Here is a 19,153-nt window from a genome sequence, read left to right on the forward strand (position 1 = left end):
AAAACTGTTCTGTATGTCTTGGCTATGGTGGTGGTTATACAACTCCATCCATTTGTCAAAACTCATAGACTTATACACCAAAAAGAGTAAAGCTTACTGTAAGTAAATTAAAAATAAATTTAAATTGTAATATAACTAACTGCCTTTCTATATAACCAGCAACAAATTAAAAAATTAAATTAAAAACATAATTTATAATAGCAACAAAAACTACTAAAAACTTTAAAATAAACCTAACGAAAGACACATAACTCTGTGTTGAAAACTATAAACCAGAGAAAGATTAGAGAAGACATAAATAAATAAAAATCTATACTACTCACAGATTGAAATACTACGATATTACAAAGACATTAACAATCCAGTTGAAATGCCAAGATACATTTTTTACCAACAAGGTGATTCTAAACCTATATGGAAATATAAACTACAAGGGACAGCAAAACAATTTAGAACAACAAAGTATTAGTACGTACTCTGCTGTATATCAATGCTTGTTATAAAGCTATAATAATTAATTGGACAGCCTGGTATTGGTAAAAGACTGGAAAAAGAGGAAACAAAATAAGGAGTCCAGAAAACGTCCTCTGTGTGATTTACACACATAGAGCCCCTCTATGTGTAATTTATAGACATAGAGCCCCTTAATTTGTGACAAACTTTGCACCAAAAAGCTTAGGGAAGTTACAATCTTTTCAAAAGGGGATGCTGGATCAGTAAGACAGATATAGATAACTATAGATAGATAGGTATAGATAGATATAGATATAGATATAGATATAGATATAGATGGGAAAGATTAAAAGTTGGCTCCTATTTCACATCACTACAGAAATCTCCAAGTGGAGGACAGATGTAATGTAAAAGTTAAAACAAAAAAGTTAACTAGGAAAGTTACTTTGTTGAATATTGTCATGTTCTCTGAAAAGTTCTTGAATAGGATATAAAAAGCTAATTACAAAGAAAAATATTGAAAATCGGACATTAAAATTTTCCAACTTCTGTTCCTCAATAGACACCATTACCAGAGTAAACGTAAGATCATTTGCAACGTGTGTAATGGACAAAAGTCTTGTACCCACAACATACAAAGAACTCCAAAATATAAATCAAGAAAAGGCGAATGACTAGTACAAAAACGGACAAGGGAGCTAAACAGTCACCTTATAAAAGAGAATATACAAAATGGTCAATGCACAATCAAAGCGGTGCTCAACCTCGACAGTCACCAGGGAAACACAATGAAAATCCATATTGTAATTAAAATGGCAATGCCAAGCATTAGTGAGGATGGGGAGCCACTGGAACTGGTGGGAGTGACACTCAATACCACCACTCTAGAATATGGGCAGTCCCACAAGAAGTGGGACATGTACCTACCACCCTAGGACAGCAATATCACATCCAGGCATATACCAACAATAATTAAGGACACATGCTAACACTAGTGCAGTTTGCCATTACCAAAACTGTAAGCAACCCAGATATCCATTAACATTAGAATGCATAATTTGTAGTGTATTCAAAAATAGGTTATCATACAGCAATGAAAATGAGCAAAACACTGCTACACACAACTCATAATTATAATGTTGAGCAAAAGAGGCTAGATGCCAGTTACATACTGAATACTGTAGTTCCATTTCAATAAAGTTAAAAAGAACACAAACACTAATCTACAAAGCTAGAACTCTTCCCTTTGGGGAGGAAGCTGTGGGAGGGGACAAGAGGGTATTTCTAAGGAGCTGGTAATGTTCTATTTCTTGATTTGATTATAGGGTATGTTCACTTTGTGATATGCACTAAGCTATATACACTCAGGATTTGTTCATTTTTATGTATTTTTATATATATAGAAAATATATATTAATTGATAGTATATAAAATTAAAATAGAAAAATAGAAAAGACATGTATTTTATCTATTTTTTAAAGTTTAAAAACCCATAAATCTGATGGTGTCACTTGCTGTCTTAAAGTTATGGAATGATTTCCTATAACACTAACAAGGTCACCTGATGTGGCTCTTGGCTACCTCTCTGTCCTCAATTTACAGCCATCTCCCCTCTTTATCAACATGCTCTTCACTGGCCTTCTTACTTTCCCTAGCACATACCTAACTTGTTCTTGTCACAGGTCTCTATACTTGCTCTATCCTCTGCCTGCTAACCCTTCCCTGTCCTTCTCTGTGCCTACCTATTTCTCGTCATGGTTCCTCATTTATTTTCTTTAAGGTAATATAATAAAAATTATTCTTTTTTTTCTAAATTTCTTGTCAAGTTAGCTAACATGCAGTGCACACAGGGTGCTCTTGGTTTCGGGAGTGGATTCCCATGATTCATGGCTCATATACAACACCCAGTGCTCATCCCCACAGGTGCCCTCCTCAATGCCCATCGTGGGTCCCCATTTAAATATCACCTCCTCAGAACTGCCTTCACTGACTATCTAATTTAGCACCTTCCCCAGACTTCCCAGTCACTCTCCACCCCTGGCATTAGTCAAAATTTTCCATAAAGGGCCAGATAGTAAATATTCTAGTCTTTGCAGGCCAGATGGTCTTAGTCATAATTACTCAACATTTCTGTCTTAGGGAAAGTAACTACAGGCAATATGTAAGTGAGTGGGTGTGGCTATTCCAACAAAACCTTACTTATGGACCCTGATATTTAAACTTTATATCATTTCACATGTCATAAAATACTCTTCTTTTGATCTTTCCCCCCTAAGCATCTAAAAAGCTAAAAACTCTTCTTCACTTATAAAAAGGTAGGCGGTGGGGTTAGATTTGGTGAATGGCCCTACGTTGCCAACCTCTGCTTTAAGGTGACCCTGATTTACTTTCTTCCTAGCCTGTATCACTACCTAAAATGACTTCAACTCTTCTTGTATTTATTGTCTATCTTCTCACACCCCTAAAATTTCTGCTCCAAGAGGGAAGGGCCTCATCCGTTTCGTTCTTCATGGTGTGCCCACCGCCCATCACCATGTCTGACACATGGAGGCCAGAAGCAATGAAGGCCCAAGCCTACCTGGGTGTGATCATGGCTTTGCCTTGGGTCTTGATGGTCTTCCTCCAAGTGGGGCTCACAGAAATGGACCCATGCTCTTCCCTCAAAGACTCTCCAACTGAGGATTCAGGTCGGGCTGACCGAGATCGTAATAAAAGGACTTCTCCTGAGTATAAACTTGGCTTGGGGCCTCGCTCGACATAGGTACCCGATTTTACCTTGGTTCGATTGCTTTGTGCCTCTTCCTTAACTGGGTATTCTATGGTGAATAGGCCTGTTAACAGAAGACATGGCTGTCACTCTCCCTCATGGCCCGGCCTTCCCCGCCCTGCTATGAGGCTCTGCACATGAGCAGCCCTTCAGCTCATCTTCCTCTCCACTCCTCCACTCTCACACACTCACAAGCCAGGTCGCCTCCCTTCTGCTGTCTGGCATAGAACTCCACCCCAGTACAGTTAGTGGATTGGTAAATACTGGCTGAAATGTAAGAACAAATCAATCTTATTTCTACTCATTTGTTAAGACCCAGCTGAGATCCCTCTTCTGCCAAGGAGCCTGCATTTCATTCAGTTCTGTGTCCTCCACAGCACTCATAGAGGCTGGGTATACAATGCATCCATGCTGTTCTCTTCCCTGAGAATGCTGTTCCCTATATCTCCAGATTTAAGTAGTTTCCATCTACTTTCTTCGTTGTGTTTATTTGTATTCTTGTTTTGCTTCTCCTACTAGACTTGAAAACTTCTGAGGCCCAGGACCTTTCATTCCTTCATTCACTTACCAGATGTTTATTGGATGCTAGACATATAGAGATGACCCAAAACAGGGTTCCCTACCTCTGAGAACTCCTAGCAGGGATACAGGGGGGATGGACAAGCAAAGAACTATTCATAATGCTAGGTAGTAAGATTTATAATTAGAGCACATTTTACATATGCTGTGGGAACCCAAAGGAGCATATGACTCATTCAGCTTAGGGAACCAGGGAAGGCTTTCTGGAGGAGGAGTACAGCTGAACTGAGTCTTTAGGGATGAGGAAAAACTCCTGGGAACACACCCCCCCTGGTGCCCAGCCAGGGTGGCATGGAATGGAAGTCACTGTTCCTCTGTCCCCAGGCCCATCAGCAGGAAGAAAGTCTAGATGTGGGAGCAGTTTTGAGGTCACCAGGCTGGCCCCACGGGGAACCCTGTAGCCTAACAAGGACAGACTGGTGAGCTGGCTGCTTTTTTCCCTTATACTGAGATTGTCCGCAAGGAGAGGAACAGGGTCTACAAATGGATGACGGGCAATATGGGAGAGCTGAAAGGTGAACCAGATGGGGACAGAGAGAGTTATAGAACAATGATGGGAGGTCCAGGAAAATAAGACAACCACAGGAGACACTGAGGACACATGGGACCATGCTCAGAAAACTGAAGGTGGCAAAGGCCACCACTACTTGAGACACGGCCCTGAGCAAGTACCCTTGCTTCGGGAGCCTGAGCCTTGTTACCCCATCTACTGATGAGGAGGTCGCCCTTCCCACCCACCTCCCCAGGTGGTAAAAAGCTGTCCTCAGAGATGCCTTGCAGGTGACCCAGGATTTAGGAAGTTATCTGACAGGCATCACTCTACTTTCCTGCTCCTTACCTGCTGCCAACAAGACAGAATTCATAAACTGTGACACTGTCTTTTGAAACCGCTTCTTGATCCCCACTAGGGCTCGGCTCATCTTAGACATCTTGTCGTCCATGCGGGTCAGCAGCTGGGGAGAGGCCAAGGGGGAGAGCATTGTTGCCTCCCCGCCAGGAGCCCAGGAGCCATTGGCTCAGCCCACCAACAACTAGGCCTTGCTCCAGCTTGGAGGATGTGCTGTCCCCTCTGCCTGGGACACAGCCTTCTCCCCCTGCACTCAGGGAATTCCTGCACATCAGCCCAACCTGACTCAAATGTCCCCTTGTGGGAGGGCTTCCCTCCAGGAAGCAAAACTGTTCCTTGCTCTCTATGTAGCCTGAAGTCAAAAGTTAGCCCTTTATGAAGTAACTGGATGCATATGAGGCTGTCTCCCCCACTGGACTGTAAGCTCTTCAAGGGCAGGGACCGGATCTTGGTCTCTTTGGTGTCTGAGTGCCTGTCATGCAGAAGGTGCTCAATTAATGCTTGTTGCATTATGAATAACTAGATAGACAAGGGCCTCTTTGGAGTCCTTGCTGCCAGTCCCCCTCTATATGCATTCCCCAGAGTCCCTTTGTCCCCTACAGCTGCCAGGACATCTCAGATGAGAAACTGTGATCAAGCTTACGTAGATTGGTTCCTGTAGGGCACAAAGGCCCAGGCCTCTTGCCTCAGTTCGGGACTACCCTGAAAGGCCATTCTGGCTCTGAGGCCCTCTGTAGGACAGCGAGGCCTTTGCTGGGGTTGCCCCACCGTTCAACCTCTACCTCTGCTACAGCATTTCAGAGGCATGTGGAATGAGGCTCAGATCTCGGAGTTCATGACAGTCGGGGTCTGACTTTTTCTCCAGGAAGCCTTTGTTGATTTCCTCAGCCAGGGGAAGTGCTCTCCATGCTAAACCAGCATAAGGGCCCATTGCTGTCCTTTCCACCCTGGGCCTGGCCATTTTGTACTTTCTTTATCTCTCAATGTGACTGGCCCCTCCAAGGCAGGATCTTTGCTTTCTATATCTCCTGCTTAATACAGAGCAGTTGCAGAAAAAAATTTTCTTCAGTGGAATTGAAGCCTCAAGTAGAGAGAATGGGATGGATGGGGGACAGATTTTCTGAAGTGTGACGAAGTCAGTCTATAGATTCTTCTTTGCCCTGCAGTCAGGACTTCTGTAAAGGATGCCCCAATTAATAGCAAAGCTTCAACCATCCTTCTGGTTGTTGGCCCCAGCTGCTGCTTCTGGGCTAATTTTATTTATTTATTTGTAATTTATACTCAGCCTGCTTCCAATAAGGTTTTGAGGTGGCACTCTGGGCTAATAAAACATTTAAATTGAGGTGTTGCCTCACTTCCAAAGTGCTGCCTTGATAGAAATATTTAGTGAGAAGCCTGGCTGCAGGGCTGTAAAAGCTAGGACTGCCATCCTGCCTGTCACTCTGATAGGTGGCTCCTTCCAAGGTGATGGGTGTCTGGGGAAGCCATTTAACAAGCTTCTCAGTGATGGGAACTTTGTGGGAGGAGGCCACCCTAATCCCCACCCTCAGTTTTTCTAGACTGCCATGGATTTTGCTGATGAGTCATAACTAGCCCCAAACACACAGACCTAGAAAAGGTTGAATGGATTGTAAAAGTCCCAGGATGGGAGTGTGTGGAAGCCAGGCAGGCCCTTACATGTCACTATAAAGATGGGGACACTGAGTCCCAGAAAGGGAAGGGACTAGCCCAAGGCTCTATGGCCCCTTCCTAGCATAGGCGAGCCTGCACAATCAGCAAGTATTCTCAGGGGCCCCTTGCAGCTCTGATGGTCCAAGAATCTACGATGAACCAATTTTCTGGACCTTAGGATTTCATGTAAAAATATTCCAAGATGCTTAACTTGGCAGCTAAAGTCAACATTTGAGAATTGTGTTACCTACAATAAAGTTGATATTTCCTCATTTATTGGAGTTTGTCTAGTCAGAAATCTGTGTTCTCAAACAGAAGGGGTTATTACCTTGTCACTTTTATGGCAAGTCAGTCTTCTTGGTCAATATCAATGACTATAGACTAGAACACAGCACTGTTTTCAGAAGCTGTTTTAATGTATTGGTCTGCTTATCCCTATGCTAAATGTTGCCAAGACAATTGTGCTTTTTGAGTTATGATGTCCTTTTAAATAGCTTTCCAGGTTTCTACCACACTGTCAAACTGCCTCTGTGAGCTTCCCTTATGAAGATGCCACCTTCTAGACCACATGGTCCAGCACAAATAAAATACAAGCTACACATGTGGTTGTAAACATTCCTGTAGCCACATAAAAAAGCTCTTAAAGGTGAAATTAATCCAAGTAACTATTTTATCTAACCCAATATATCAAAAAATGATGGTTTTAACATAGAATCAAACTATTCATGAGAAATTTTTACATTTTCTTTCCATGCCAAGTCTTTGAAATGCAGCATGCATTTTCACTTATGGCCCATCTCCATCTGGGCTTGTCACATTGCAAGTGCTCAGTAACCATCTGTGGCTTGTGGCTACCATATTAGACAGGACTCTGTCGTGGACTTCTGGATTTCTAGGTCTAGCTTCTAAGATTGTGTTTAGGTAAGACAAAATAAGACTTGAATTACTAAGGGGCTTTCCTAGTCCCAGAGGGCATGTTTGGTATTTGGACATAGAGTGACCTCTCTTGGGTTGGCTGTTCATGGGGTTCTTTAATTGCTTACATCCTGGTTCTCAGCTATGATCCAGGCTGCAGCAATTGCCAGACAAGAGGTTGCCAGGAAAATGAAACATTATTGCAACTTTATGGGAAAGAACAATTCTCTAATACCCGCTGCCTTTGGTAAGAAAAGTAAGCTCACGTTTTTTTTTACACAGCTGAAAAAGCTTTTTAAGAAATATAGACATATGACCTCATATATCGTGTGTACTTAGTCACATAACAGCAACTTTTAGAGTAATAGCATGGAACCAAATGGGCAGGGTGGACTCATCAATAAGCATGATCGTCATCTTAGCCCAGATGGAGTCAGAACCCTGGGGTTCTTTTGCTCTTTGAAGTAATGAGTGCAGCCTGAAGTCACAGACATCTGAGTTTCCTCGGTGCTCCTATGAGGCCCCTTTAAGTGACACACTCTCTCCTGGTACCCCAGTGACTCCCACAGTGCCCCCTCCCTAGCACACTGCACCAATCCGGCTGGATTACAGCGGGTTGTTGAAGCTTTTGCCCCCTTCCATTAGACCAAAGATACCTTAGAGACTAGAGGGAGTGAGATTTCTTCCATTTCTACATCCCTGCAGCCAACTTGGCACACTGCAAGTGCTAATAAATGTTTACTGAATTACTTAATGAATTAATGAAGTTGAAATCCTGCTGAAATGAAAAGGCAGTGAAAAACAGGTGCAATGCTCTCTTCCAAGAAAAACACAGGTGTTCTGTGCCTTATTCAAATAGCATGGGCCCCTAGCAAATGCCTCCCTCCATGTCTGCATGTAAAGTGAGAACTTTGGGCTGGCTTCGCCTCATGGGCTCTGTCAGCTTTGTGAGTCTATGAGCCTTGGTGGCAAATGCCCCTCCGGGCCAAGAGCCTTGCTCAGCTCCAGAGAGGAACACGGGGAGGGTGAACTGCCCTCTGGATGGTCACATAACTGATCACGCAAACCTGGACACTATTGAGAGTGAAAGGGGATGCTATTAACAATTCCTCCGGGCTGGCAGGTATAAACTGGGACTGGCCCTGGGGAAACTGGGAGGTGTGGTCCTCCTGCTACTGTTCCAAGGAGGCTTCCCCAGTGGAATCCCAGCAAAGCGCTCTGTGCAATACAAGTGGTCTGCTCCATTAATGAGCCCTTGGTTATCCCAGTCTCAAGGTATATGTCAACTGTTCCCTACTAGACTGTAAACCCCTCAGGGATTAGGGACTGTGTCCTCTCTATCCTCTCCAATCTCGCTCCACAATGTTGACTAGGGACCAGGTACATATAAAGATCCATGAAGACACAGCAAATGGAAGAAGTGAGCTTCTAGTCTCCACTGTTTGCTCACCCACCAACAAATACTTAGTAAGTACTTAATTTGAAGCAGTCCTTGTGCTGGGGCTCTGGTGAAACAGACATCAGTAGGAACCACAGGAAATTCCCAATCTGGTAGAGTAGATAGGCTTACAAATAAAGGAGTGCTAGAATAGAGATGAATCATGACTGGGAGGGCCGAGCAGAGGGAGAGGTAGACTCTCCTTGGGATGGGAAAGGGGGTGGTGGAGAGGGTCATCATCACACGTTGGTAGTAATTCATTCCAGTATCATCTCTCTCTCTTCTGGTAACAGCGCCATGATGTTCCTGCCTCATCCATCATGCAGGTGGTATACCTGGGGCTGATCATGCCCTGGCTCTCAGGACGGACATGACACTTGAGCCTAGCCTGCGAGAGCAACATGCGCTCCTGGCCGTGGGGGCCATTTTAAGCAGAGGCAGCAATGTTGGTGCTTCTACTGAAGCACTTAGGAAAGAGAAGCCCTCTTTATCCTAGGAAGAACAAAGCTCATAGAATACCAAGCCCAGAGATGCCCATGACAATCTTGTTACCATAAGGAGAGAAACTCTCTGAGAAGTAAACCAACAAAATGGAAAGCAGAGCCAAGAGATGGGAAGATCTGATGGAATCATTTGAGATCCTGGATTCGCCCGTGCCTAAAGCTGCTTACTGATAGACTTTTCAGTTTACCGAGCCAATACAGTCTGTCTTTATGTTTAAGCCAATCTGCATTGGATACAATCACAATTGAAAGACTTCTAACAGGTAGAAGTTTCACGGAGAAGATGGTACTAACATCAGGTAGTGAATGATGATGAGTAGGAGTCCATTAGTCAGAGAAAGAGGTAGGGCCCTGCCTAGGGCAGGGGTGGAGGAAGAGGAGGAGCATAGGCATTGAAATATGGGGTGGCAATTCACATTGAGATACCCTGGGGTCAGGCCTGGGGACCTGGTCTGCTTTGGCTTACCCGTTTATCCTGCGCTACTCCATGCGGACAATTGTTGGCTGAAACAGAGAGTGTTATTGTCTCATTTAGGGAGGTGAAGGTGACTATGATGGAGTCCTGGCTCAGAACCGTCAGCTTAATTTGTTCATTCACCTGAAGATGAAGAAACCAATACTTAGTGGATCTCTGCTTTTATTATCCATACCCCACTCCTTACTCTCCACAAAGCATAAAATCCCTCCTGGCTTGGGACTGAGATAGCTGTAAGATCTTTCCAGTTCTTATGTTGGAATTTAGCTTTCATGGAGAAGAAAGAATGCCAATCTTTCTTTGGGGGACTGGCAGAAAAAGTAACTGATGCCTTCCTACCCCTGCCCCTTCACTTTCCAGCCCAAGCTTGGAACCAACTGTGAAAGAGACATAGGAGTCTACAGGCGAATCAGCTTTGGTTCTAGTAGAGTTGGGTGGAAATGCAGCTTGGGTCATAAGCCTACACTATATCTGAATCAGACAACATGTCCACCCAGGCACCAATTCTGACTATGAACCTTGGTCTAGAGCATGCAGAGCTGCCTCCGGAAGCTGACAACATGGCAGGAGGCATCAGAATGCACCCCTCCACAGGTGGGTGGGCAGATGACAAAAGGGAACCCAGCAGGGGCTGAGCCACACATACTCAGTCTTCTCCCCTCAATCACCACATGTCACTACTCTTCCCCTGAAGAGGAGCCAAAGGAACCTACCCACCCCCGCCCCTTTTTAAAATCACTTCCAAAAGGGTGGGATTTTCTATGTAGCAATCCCAGATAGGAACAGGGAGAGGATGAGCTGCCTTTATGGCAACTCACTCCTTTCTGAGAATTTTGTGTTCTAGAAGTAAGTCTGAGTTCTGCCTCTGTTAGCAAACTACTGACCTTCTCTGAAGCTCAAATTCCTCAACAGGAAATAGGTGAAAGGCTAATATTAGGTTCAAATGAGATAAAGATTATGGAAGTGACAATGACCCATCACACACAAGAGCAGATACTGTCAGGATGTGTCAGCACAACTCCAGTGTGAGGTCCCTGGATGGTTCATGTGTACAGAGAGTTATGTATACACAGTGGCCCTACCTATGTAGGTACCTGTGTGGTGACGTGTTCTTCCATTTTCAAAGTCCCTGACCTACATGTACCCAAGGACTCCTCTGAACTAAGCAAATACTCTTCATTTTGCTTCTTCCATTTAATTCTACTATCCCACTTGTTGACCCCAAGGTCTACACTCAATTTCCTCATGACTGAATCCCTTCCTTATACTCCACAGTCTGAATGCTAGTACTCTCCAGCACCTAGAAAATATTTACTCCATGGCTGTCTTCTTGCCAAGCCTTTTGACATCTTCAAATTTGTTGATCACTTCCACTTAAGAAAAACCCTACCCTCTCCTGTTCTCCTTCTAGAGACTGTAGTAGAGAGCTGTGGTTGACAGCTTAAGTGCTACAGCTGGACAGGGTTCAAATCCCAGTGTAGCTACTTACCAGAGGAGCAATTTTAGGCAAATTGGTTGGCTTCTCCGAGCCTGGGGACAGTAACAGAAGCTTTATCCTAGGGGACTGAGCAGATTTCCTGGGGTAAAACATGCACAAGTCTTAGCACAGTACAACTGTTATTTATTATCCCTGCTTCCTGGATGATTTCTCTACAAGCTCATTCACTGCTCATCTTCTTGGGAGTTCATGAGCCAGTCTATCACATATATCTGTCCTCTCTAATCTCTCACCCTTAGCAAGGATTAGGTCACAAAAGGCACTGAGCCAAATCAAGCACATCTAAAACTATATTGATGTCCGATCCTTCAGAAATTTCTGTTTCCACCCAAGCACATACTCCACTGTGGAGTCATCTATACTTCTCTTTCCTCTCATTTATCCCTATAGCCTGTGCCTGAATGTCACTGAATCCTTCTATTGAAATGGCTCCTTTAAAATATATTGCTGCTGCCCTTCATCGTGTCAGACCTGGCTAGTAACTCCATAACCAGTCTTTGTACAATCCCATCCACTGATCTTTCCCTTACTAGTCAGCTTTCCACACAAATGCTGGACAAACCATGCCAGCCATCAACTTAGAAACTAACCGGCTGGTTATACTATACTTCCAGTATAGCTGAGTCAGCTCCTAACAGGCTGACCCTCCCACAGAACTTGAAAAAAAATACAAAAAAAACCCCAATGACCCAAAGGCTCTGATGAATAAACAAAAGCAGGCAAATTTTGAAGAATCAAAACTTAAAAGAAAGGGCTAGCATGGGATGAATTTCCACTCTACAGTTTTAGCCTGAAGGCAAACTGCAGTCATGGCCAAAACACTACCATCTTTCTGGCCCAGAGAACCAAAGGACTAAACCTGTGGAAATTATAATCACAAAAAAGTAAGGAAAAAATTCCAGAAGGGACAGTGCCAAAGAAATAGATGCCCAAATCCTATGAATAAACCATCCATATCCCTGGCTAATCACTGAACCATGCATGAGTAGTGAAGACGCAAGACAGCTAACTGCTAGGGAATCAGAAAAGCTGAACTGAGATGTGAGCTCCTGCCCACTGTGGTAAGACAAAGTTTGGGACGTGAGTCTAACCAAGTTCACTGCCTGCTAAAACAAAACTGTTAACACTCTTCAGAGAAATACATCAGAATTCAGACTCCACAATCCATAGATCCTCAGATAACCTACACAATGTCAGTGATCCAAAAGTACTCAACATGTAAAGAACTAGTAAAGTGTGAGCTATTCTCAAAATAACAGATAACCAATCCTGTCTGGTATGTCCCAGATGTTGAAATTATTAGACAAGAACTTTAAGGCAGCTAATTTAACTGTACTCAATGAAGCCAAGGAAATTATATTTGTAATAATGGAAAAAATAGGAAATCTCAGCACAGAAATAGACAATATAAAAAAAACCTCAATGGAAATTCTAGACTGGAAAATACATATTTGAAATAAAAAAATTCACAGGATTAGATTAGCATAATAGCAGAATGAAGATGTCAGAATAAAAATCAATGAACTTGGGAGATAGATCTATAGAAATTATTCAATCTGAGAAGAGAAGAAAATAGGACCAGAAGAAAGAAGGAGTATATTGAGACAATATTAAAAGCTATTAAAAAAAACATAATTGGAGTCTGGGGGAAAAGGAGAGAGATTGAGCACATTTTCCCCTAAAATAATGACAGAAGATTTCCCAAATTGGGTGAAAGACACGAATTTACAAATTCAAATAAACCTCCAACAGAACAAAGGCAACCACACCCGGACACATCATAGTCAAACTTAGAAAATCAAATTAAAGAAGAAATCTTGAAAGCAGCTAGAGAAAATGAACGACGATTTGAGTAACTACAGACTTCTCATCATAAACTTTAGAGGATATACACAGTGGAACAGCATCTTTAAAATGCTGGAAGGAAAAAACATTCTGTTAACCCAGAATTCCACACCCAGCAAAGATATCCTTTCATAAAGATATTTTTTCACATTAAAGCAAACAGAATTTGTTGCCAGCAGATCTGCACACTTCAATAAATACTAAGGGAACTTATTCAGGCTGAAGAGAAATTATACTATGGGGAAACTTGGATTTTCAGAGGAATGCAAAACCCTGGAAATGGTAAATATCTGGGTGAAAACAAACTGTCCAATGCAGTCTGCAAGACAATAAGCAAATTCCTCAGCCTAACATCCAATACCTCTTACCTCCACCCCACAGAAGATACACCTCCTGCTCCCTCTTTCTTTTACAAGAAGCACCTGTGAACTTTTTATTTTATTAAAAAAATTTTTAATGTTTATTTTTGAGAAAGAGAGAGAGACAGACAGGACATGAGTGGGGGAGGGACAGAGAGAGAGAGGGAGACGCAGAATCTGAAGCAGGCTCCAAGGCTCTGAGCTGTCAGCACAGAGCCCGACGTGGGACTCAAACTCACAAACTGTGAGATCATGACCTGAGCCGAAGTCAGATGCTTAACTGACAGAGCCACCCAGGTGCCCCAAGAAGCACCTGTGATGCCATACAGAGTCCCAACTCCAAGTCTTTACAGATGCTATTCCTTCTACTCAGAATACTCTCCCTTCCTTCTATCTACATGAATCCTATGCACACATGTTCACATTACAATTCAAGGGACACCTCATCTTTCAGACCACTCCTGACTGCACTAGCCCTTGTTATGCATTTCTAGATGCAGCTCCAGGGGACAGAACAATGAACTGAACTACACTGCCAAAACACTTTAGTGATGTCAAAGCAACTTCCCCGCCATTATTTTATTTAGTTCTCACAAAAGCACTTTGTATTGATGAGGTAACCAATACTCAGGAGCTGAGTGATTTTCACAAAGCTTCACAGCCAGAGTCAGCAAGGCTGGCACTACACATGGCTTCTTAGACTCTCATTCCAGCTCTCTGTCCACTTGGTCACACTGATACATAAAACATGGTGCGTGTCTGCCACCAATTTATAATCTTTATGGATTATAAACTTTTCATAGAGCTGGAAAAAGTTTAATATTAAGGCAACAATTCAATATACCCCTAGATTGACAATCTCAGGCCTGGCCAAGCATCAGAAGTACTTGTGACAACTACAGAAATCTAGCATTCTTGACAGACCACCTGAATCAGAATCTCTCTGAGGCTATGCCTGGGGATCTGCATTTTTTAAAGTTCCATAGGTGGTTCTGATAAGCAACCAGAGCTGAGGACCTCTTCACTGCATGACTAATTATCAAATAACTAACCCAGACTGTGAGTACTATGAGAAGAGGTAAATGGATGTAGGCTGCAGTGCCATGATGGAGGGGAAGTATGAGCAGGGCTGTGAAGGAGGGGAAATTTGGATTGGTAGAGAGAGGAGGGAGAACACTTCAGGCCTATTCCCTAATAGGAAAGATGAGATATATTTAAGAGATTGAATGTTTCTGAGCAGAGGTGTGATCTATGGGAATTAGGATACAAGGATGAGAATCCAGTGGCCAATTGAGAGGATGAACAGAAAGGGCACAAGACAGACAATTAGGGGTAGGGTGTCTGAGCCCCACCACATACTCCTAGACTACTTCTGTCCATAATCCTTACCTTGAGGCTCTAAATATCAGGCCACCTTGAGTGTATTCTATGTTCTGTGATCTTTCTCTGAATTCCAACCCTATGAGCTTGTTTCTTCTCTCTCACAGCCCTTATTCTTCTCTATCCTGTGTTCTTATTACTCTCCTGGACTTTGGGATTCCTTGGGGGGCTTTGCTGATCTTTCTACCCCCAGATCAGTGATTCTCGATCAATAATAACTTTCTCCTCCAGGGGACATGTGGCAATGTGTGGAGATATTTTTGGTTGTCACAGTTTGGGGAGTGGGTAGTACTGGCATCTGATGGAATGCTGATAAATATCCTACAATGCATAGTTATAACAAAGACTTATCTATCCCAAAATGTCAGTTCTGCCAAGGATGAGAAAGTCTGCTCTAGATAAAGTAACAAGCACATTTAGTTGCTTTATTAATAAATTAGATTTATCATTATTATTTAGTATTAGTAATTCCACACTAATTTATTATTTAATGAATCTTTGATGAGTGGCTGTCTGAGTAATCAAATGAATAATAAAGAAGGGCTTGTGTTTGTCAGCCACCTTTGACTTTCATGACATAGTAACATTATAAAAACAGAAGCTGAGAAGACCAACATAGAATTGCTAACTTTTCTTATTGCCATGTATAGGCATCAAAAATAAAGACAGCAACTACTATAACAGTTATTTCATAAAGTGAAGGGCATTTAACCATCAAAATGTAGTAATATTAAAAATAGTAAAAATAAAAAAGGAGGGATATTACTAAGAAAGTCAGTATGGCAGCAAACAGTTACTGTAGACTGGTGAAAAGTTTACCTCAGCCAGCTCCCAACCACTGTTCATCAACTGGGGAAACTCTGAATGAGACCATAAGCTCCTTAAGGGAAAAGCACCTGTCTTACAGGTAGCCCTATGACTCTTAATGCTGAGCAGTCTGAGGAAGACTGCCAAAGCCACCCCACTTGTGCTGTCCATGCCCACCTGATATTCCAGGGAGAGCAAAGTCTCTGTCTTGGAAGTCCAGCTCCACTTGTGGACTACGTAGCCCTTGTAGTCATTGGTGGTCCCACCTTCCTCATCCAAGACCAAGACAAATGGGCAACTAGGAGAAATTCAGAGGTGAGAAGTTGATGCCAGGCCCCTGAAGGAAGCCCTCATCACTATGGGCTACAGGAAGGCAGGGCTCTGAGACTCTGTCTTGGGCTGAAGGAACCATGAAGTCCAGCAGGCAGCCTCTGCCTCTGCCTAATGTGGTCTTAGGCCCTTTCACCTGTTGATGCTACTGGAATGTCTGTCAGAAAGGGCAGGTCTGAGAGATGATGGAGGTTCAGGCCACATCCAACAGGGGAAGAAATAGAATGTGTGTCCTGTTGCCCAAAAGCTGGAGCATACAGGTGACAAAATGGGAAATGGAACATCTATAATGCAAGAGTCATTCCTTCTGAGAACAGTTCCTCATGAAAGGCCAAAATAAAATCAGCTTTTGGCTGACAAGAATATGTGCCTCTCTTAAAAGACCCCAGGGAAGTGGTACCCATGGCCTCTCCTTCACTTACTCCTGGTATAAAAAAATTTTCTCTACTAAGTAATTCTTCTAGGAATTCCATCCAAGTCAACAATCAAGATCTTAGTGCCCTGGGGGTATAAGTGAGGAGTAGGACTTTGGGAATTGCCCCTCTCTTTTGCTATGACATGGATCCAGCAAGCAAAGGTCAGGCATCAAAATACCTACACCCTGCAGGCCCTACTTTAACCCTGTCTCACTGCCCTCCTAGACCTCTGGACATTGATGGCCCCTCCTTTTCCCATGGTGCCTCCCTTTGTCACCATCAAAGATACTTCTATGGGGCCAGGATTCCCCCAACCAACTCACCTGGCCTTCAGGTTGTAGTGAACACAGCCCTGGCCTTCAGCATTGAACAGAGCCAGAAAGGAGAAGCTGGGTGTGTCATTAAAGAGGCAGGTGATGGTTCTCCCTCTGCAGCACGTGGGGATCTGACACATGGCAATATTTCCAGAAGGATAGCTGGCAGAAATGGTCAAGGAGAACTAGCAGAAAACTCTCTGGGTTCTGCTTTCAGGTGCTCCATGGAAAGTAAGTCTACATGTCAAAATGATAGCTATTTGGTGCATCATTCCCAGTCTTCAAAGACCCTCCCTGCACTTTGCATAAGTAACAACTAAATGACTATGGAACCCAACCATGCCCCAGGTGCCTTCTTGTATCTTCTTTCTACTCCTCAAACCACCCTGTGGTAGGCAGTATTATCTCCATCTCAGAGATGAGTAGGGTCTCTCTGTGTCTGGGGGTGCGGGTGGGGAGTGGTTCCTGGGATGTGGGACTTTCAGTGCTAAAACCAGGAAAGTCCCAGGCAAACCAAGACAAGTTGGCCACTCTACAGATGAGAAATCCAAGGACCAGAGAAATGATCTTCCCCACGTGACACCACAAGGAAGTGGCAGAACCAGGACCTGAATTCTGAAGCCAGTGATATTTCTAATGTTGTCAGGCTGCCTTCCCTTACGATCAGTCTAGAAGAGCAGGCAATGTTTCCCTGCTCATTTCCTACTAAGGTGACTCCAAGAAGCACTGGTCTCAGCTAAATAGGAACATGGTGTGGGCAGCTACTGTAGGAATTTCAGTAGTGCCCAGACAGAAGACTTTCAGTGGTTATCACTGGGGTTCAGCCTCTTACGGGTTTCCCATTAATGGGGGAAAAAGAGATAAACAGATAGGAATCATAAGTAGTAACCAAATAGAAATTCTGGAGCTGAATAGTACAATAACTGGAATGAAAAGTCACTAGCTGGGTTTAGCAGCAGATTGAAGCAGAAGAATAAGTGAACTTGAGGATAGATCAATTGGGTTTATCCAGTGTGAGAAGCACAAATTAAAAAGAATGAAGAAAATTTAACAGAGCCTAAGAGACCTATGGCAGACCATCAAACATATCAACATATCCCTAACAGGAGTTCCAGAAGGACAGGAGAGAGAAGAGAAGAAAGAATATTAGAAGAAATAATGACTGAAAGTTCCACAAATTTGATGAAAGACATGAATCTACACAATCAAGAAACTCAACAAATTCCAAGGAGAATAATTCAAAGAGTGTCACACTGAGACACATTATTATCAAACTGCCAAAAACAAAGAGAGAATCTTGAAATCAGCAAGAGAAAAGAGACTCATCATATACATGGGATCTTTAATAAGGTTAAGGGCAATTTCTTATCAGAAAACATGGAGGCCAGGAGGAACTGGGATAGAATATTTAAAGAGCTGAAAGAAAAACTGCCAACCAAGAATTCTATATTGAAAAAAACTATCCCTCAAAAATTAAGAAGAAATTAAGGCTTTCCAGATAGATAAAAGCTTAGGGAGTTCACCACTAGTAGACCTACCCTACAAGAAATGCTAGTTCTTCAGGCTGAAGTGAAAGGATACTAGACAGCAACTTAAAGCCATACAAAGAAAAAAAGAACACCAGTAAAGGTGTTTATAAAAGTAAATATAAAACCAGTATTATTATATTTTGATTTATAATTCCTTTTTTCCTGTATAAGTTGAAAGACAAATGCACAAAACAGTAATTGTACACCTATGTTAATGGCACTCAATGCACATATAAAGATGTAACTTCTGATAACAACATAAACGAGGAAGGATGAGTTGTATAGGAGCAGAGTTTTATATACTATTAAGCCTAAGTTGGTATTAATTCAAACTAGTTTCTTGTCAATTATAATACTCAAGTGTATTAGTTTCTTGGGGCTGCTATAACATCCAGGCCAAACCTGATAACCTGAACAACAGAAATTTATTCTGTCACAGTTTTGGAGGTTAGAAGTCTAAAATCAAGGTGCTGACAGGACCATGATCTTGGGGGCTCTGGAGAAGAATCCTTCCTTGCCTCTCTGTAGTTTCTGGTGGTTGCCAAGAATCTTCAGCATTCCTTGGTTTATAGATGCATAATTCTAATCTCTGCCTCAGTCATCACATGGTCTTCTTCCCTCTTTGTGGTCCCTGCTTTCTCTTCTTAAGGGTACAAGTCATTGGATTGGAAGCCAATAATGACTTCATCTTAATTTACCTTCAAAGACCCTATTTCCAAATATGATCACATTCTGAGGTTCTAGTGAACATAAATTTTTAGGAGACACTATTAAAGTCCATTATACAAGAGTAACCACTAAAAAAATAACTAAAAAATATGGGGCAAAGAAAATGAGAAAAGAATAAAAATAGAATACTACAAAAAAAATCAGTTAAACACAAAAGAAGGTAATAATAGAGGAGCTGAGGAGCAAAAAAATGACATATATAAAACGAATAGTAAAATGGTGGAATTAAGTCCTTTCATATCAGCAATTACATTAAATACAAATGGATTAAATTCTGCAACCAAAGAGCAGAGATTGT

General features: G+C 42.5%; 1 protein-coding gene across 1 annotated transcript in view; it reads right to left on the reverse strand.

Moving 5' to 3' along the window:
* The window catches only part of CA2H3orf20 (chromosome A2 C3orf20 homolog), a 91,047-nt gene that overhangs the window by 43,238 nt on the left and 28,656 nt on the right, over positions 1 to 19,153 (reverse strand). Inside the window, 5 exon segments of the mRNA XM_032592360.1 lie at positions 3,032 to 3,284; positions 4,638 to 4,752; positions 9,640 to 9,771; positions 15,715 to 15,835; positions 16,607 to 16,759. Of these exon segments, the coding sequence (XP_032448251.1) occupies positions 3,032 to 3,284; positions 4,638 to 4,752; positions 9,640 to 9,771; positions 15,715 to 15,835; positions 16,607 to 16,759 (774 nt within the window).

Source organism: Lynx canadensis, chromosome A2 (genome assembly GCF_007474595.2).
Source record: "Lynx canadensis isolate LIC74 chromosome A2, mLynCan4.pri.v2, whole genome shotgun sequence".
NCBI lineage: Eukaryota > Metazoa > Chordata > Mammalia > Carnivora > Felidae > Lynx > Lynx canadensis.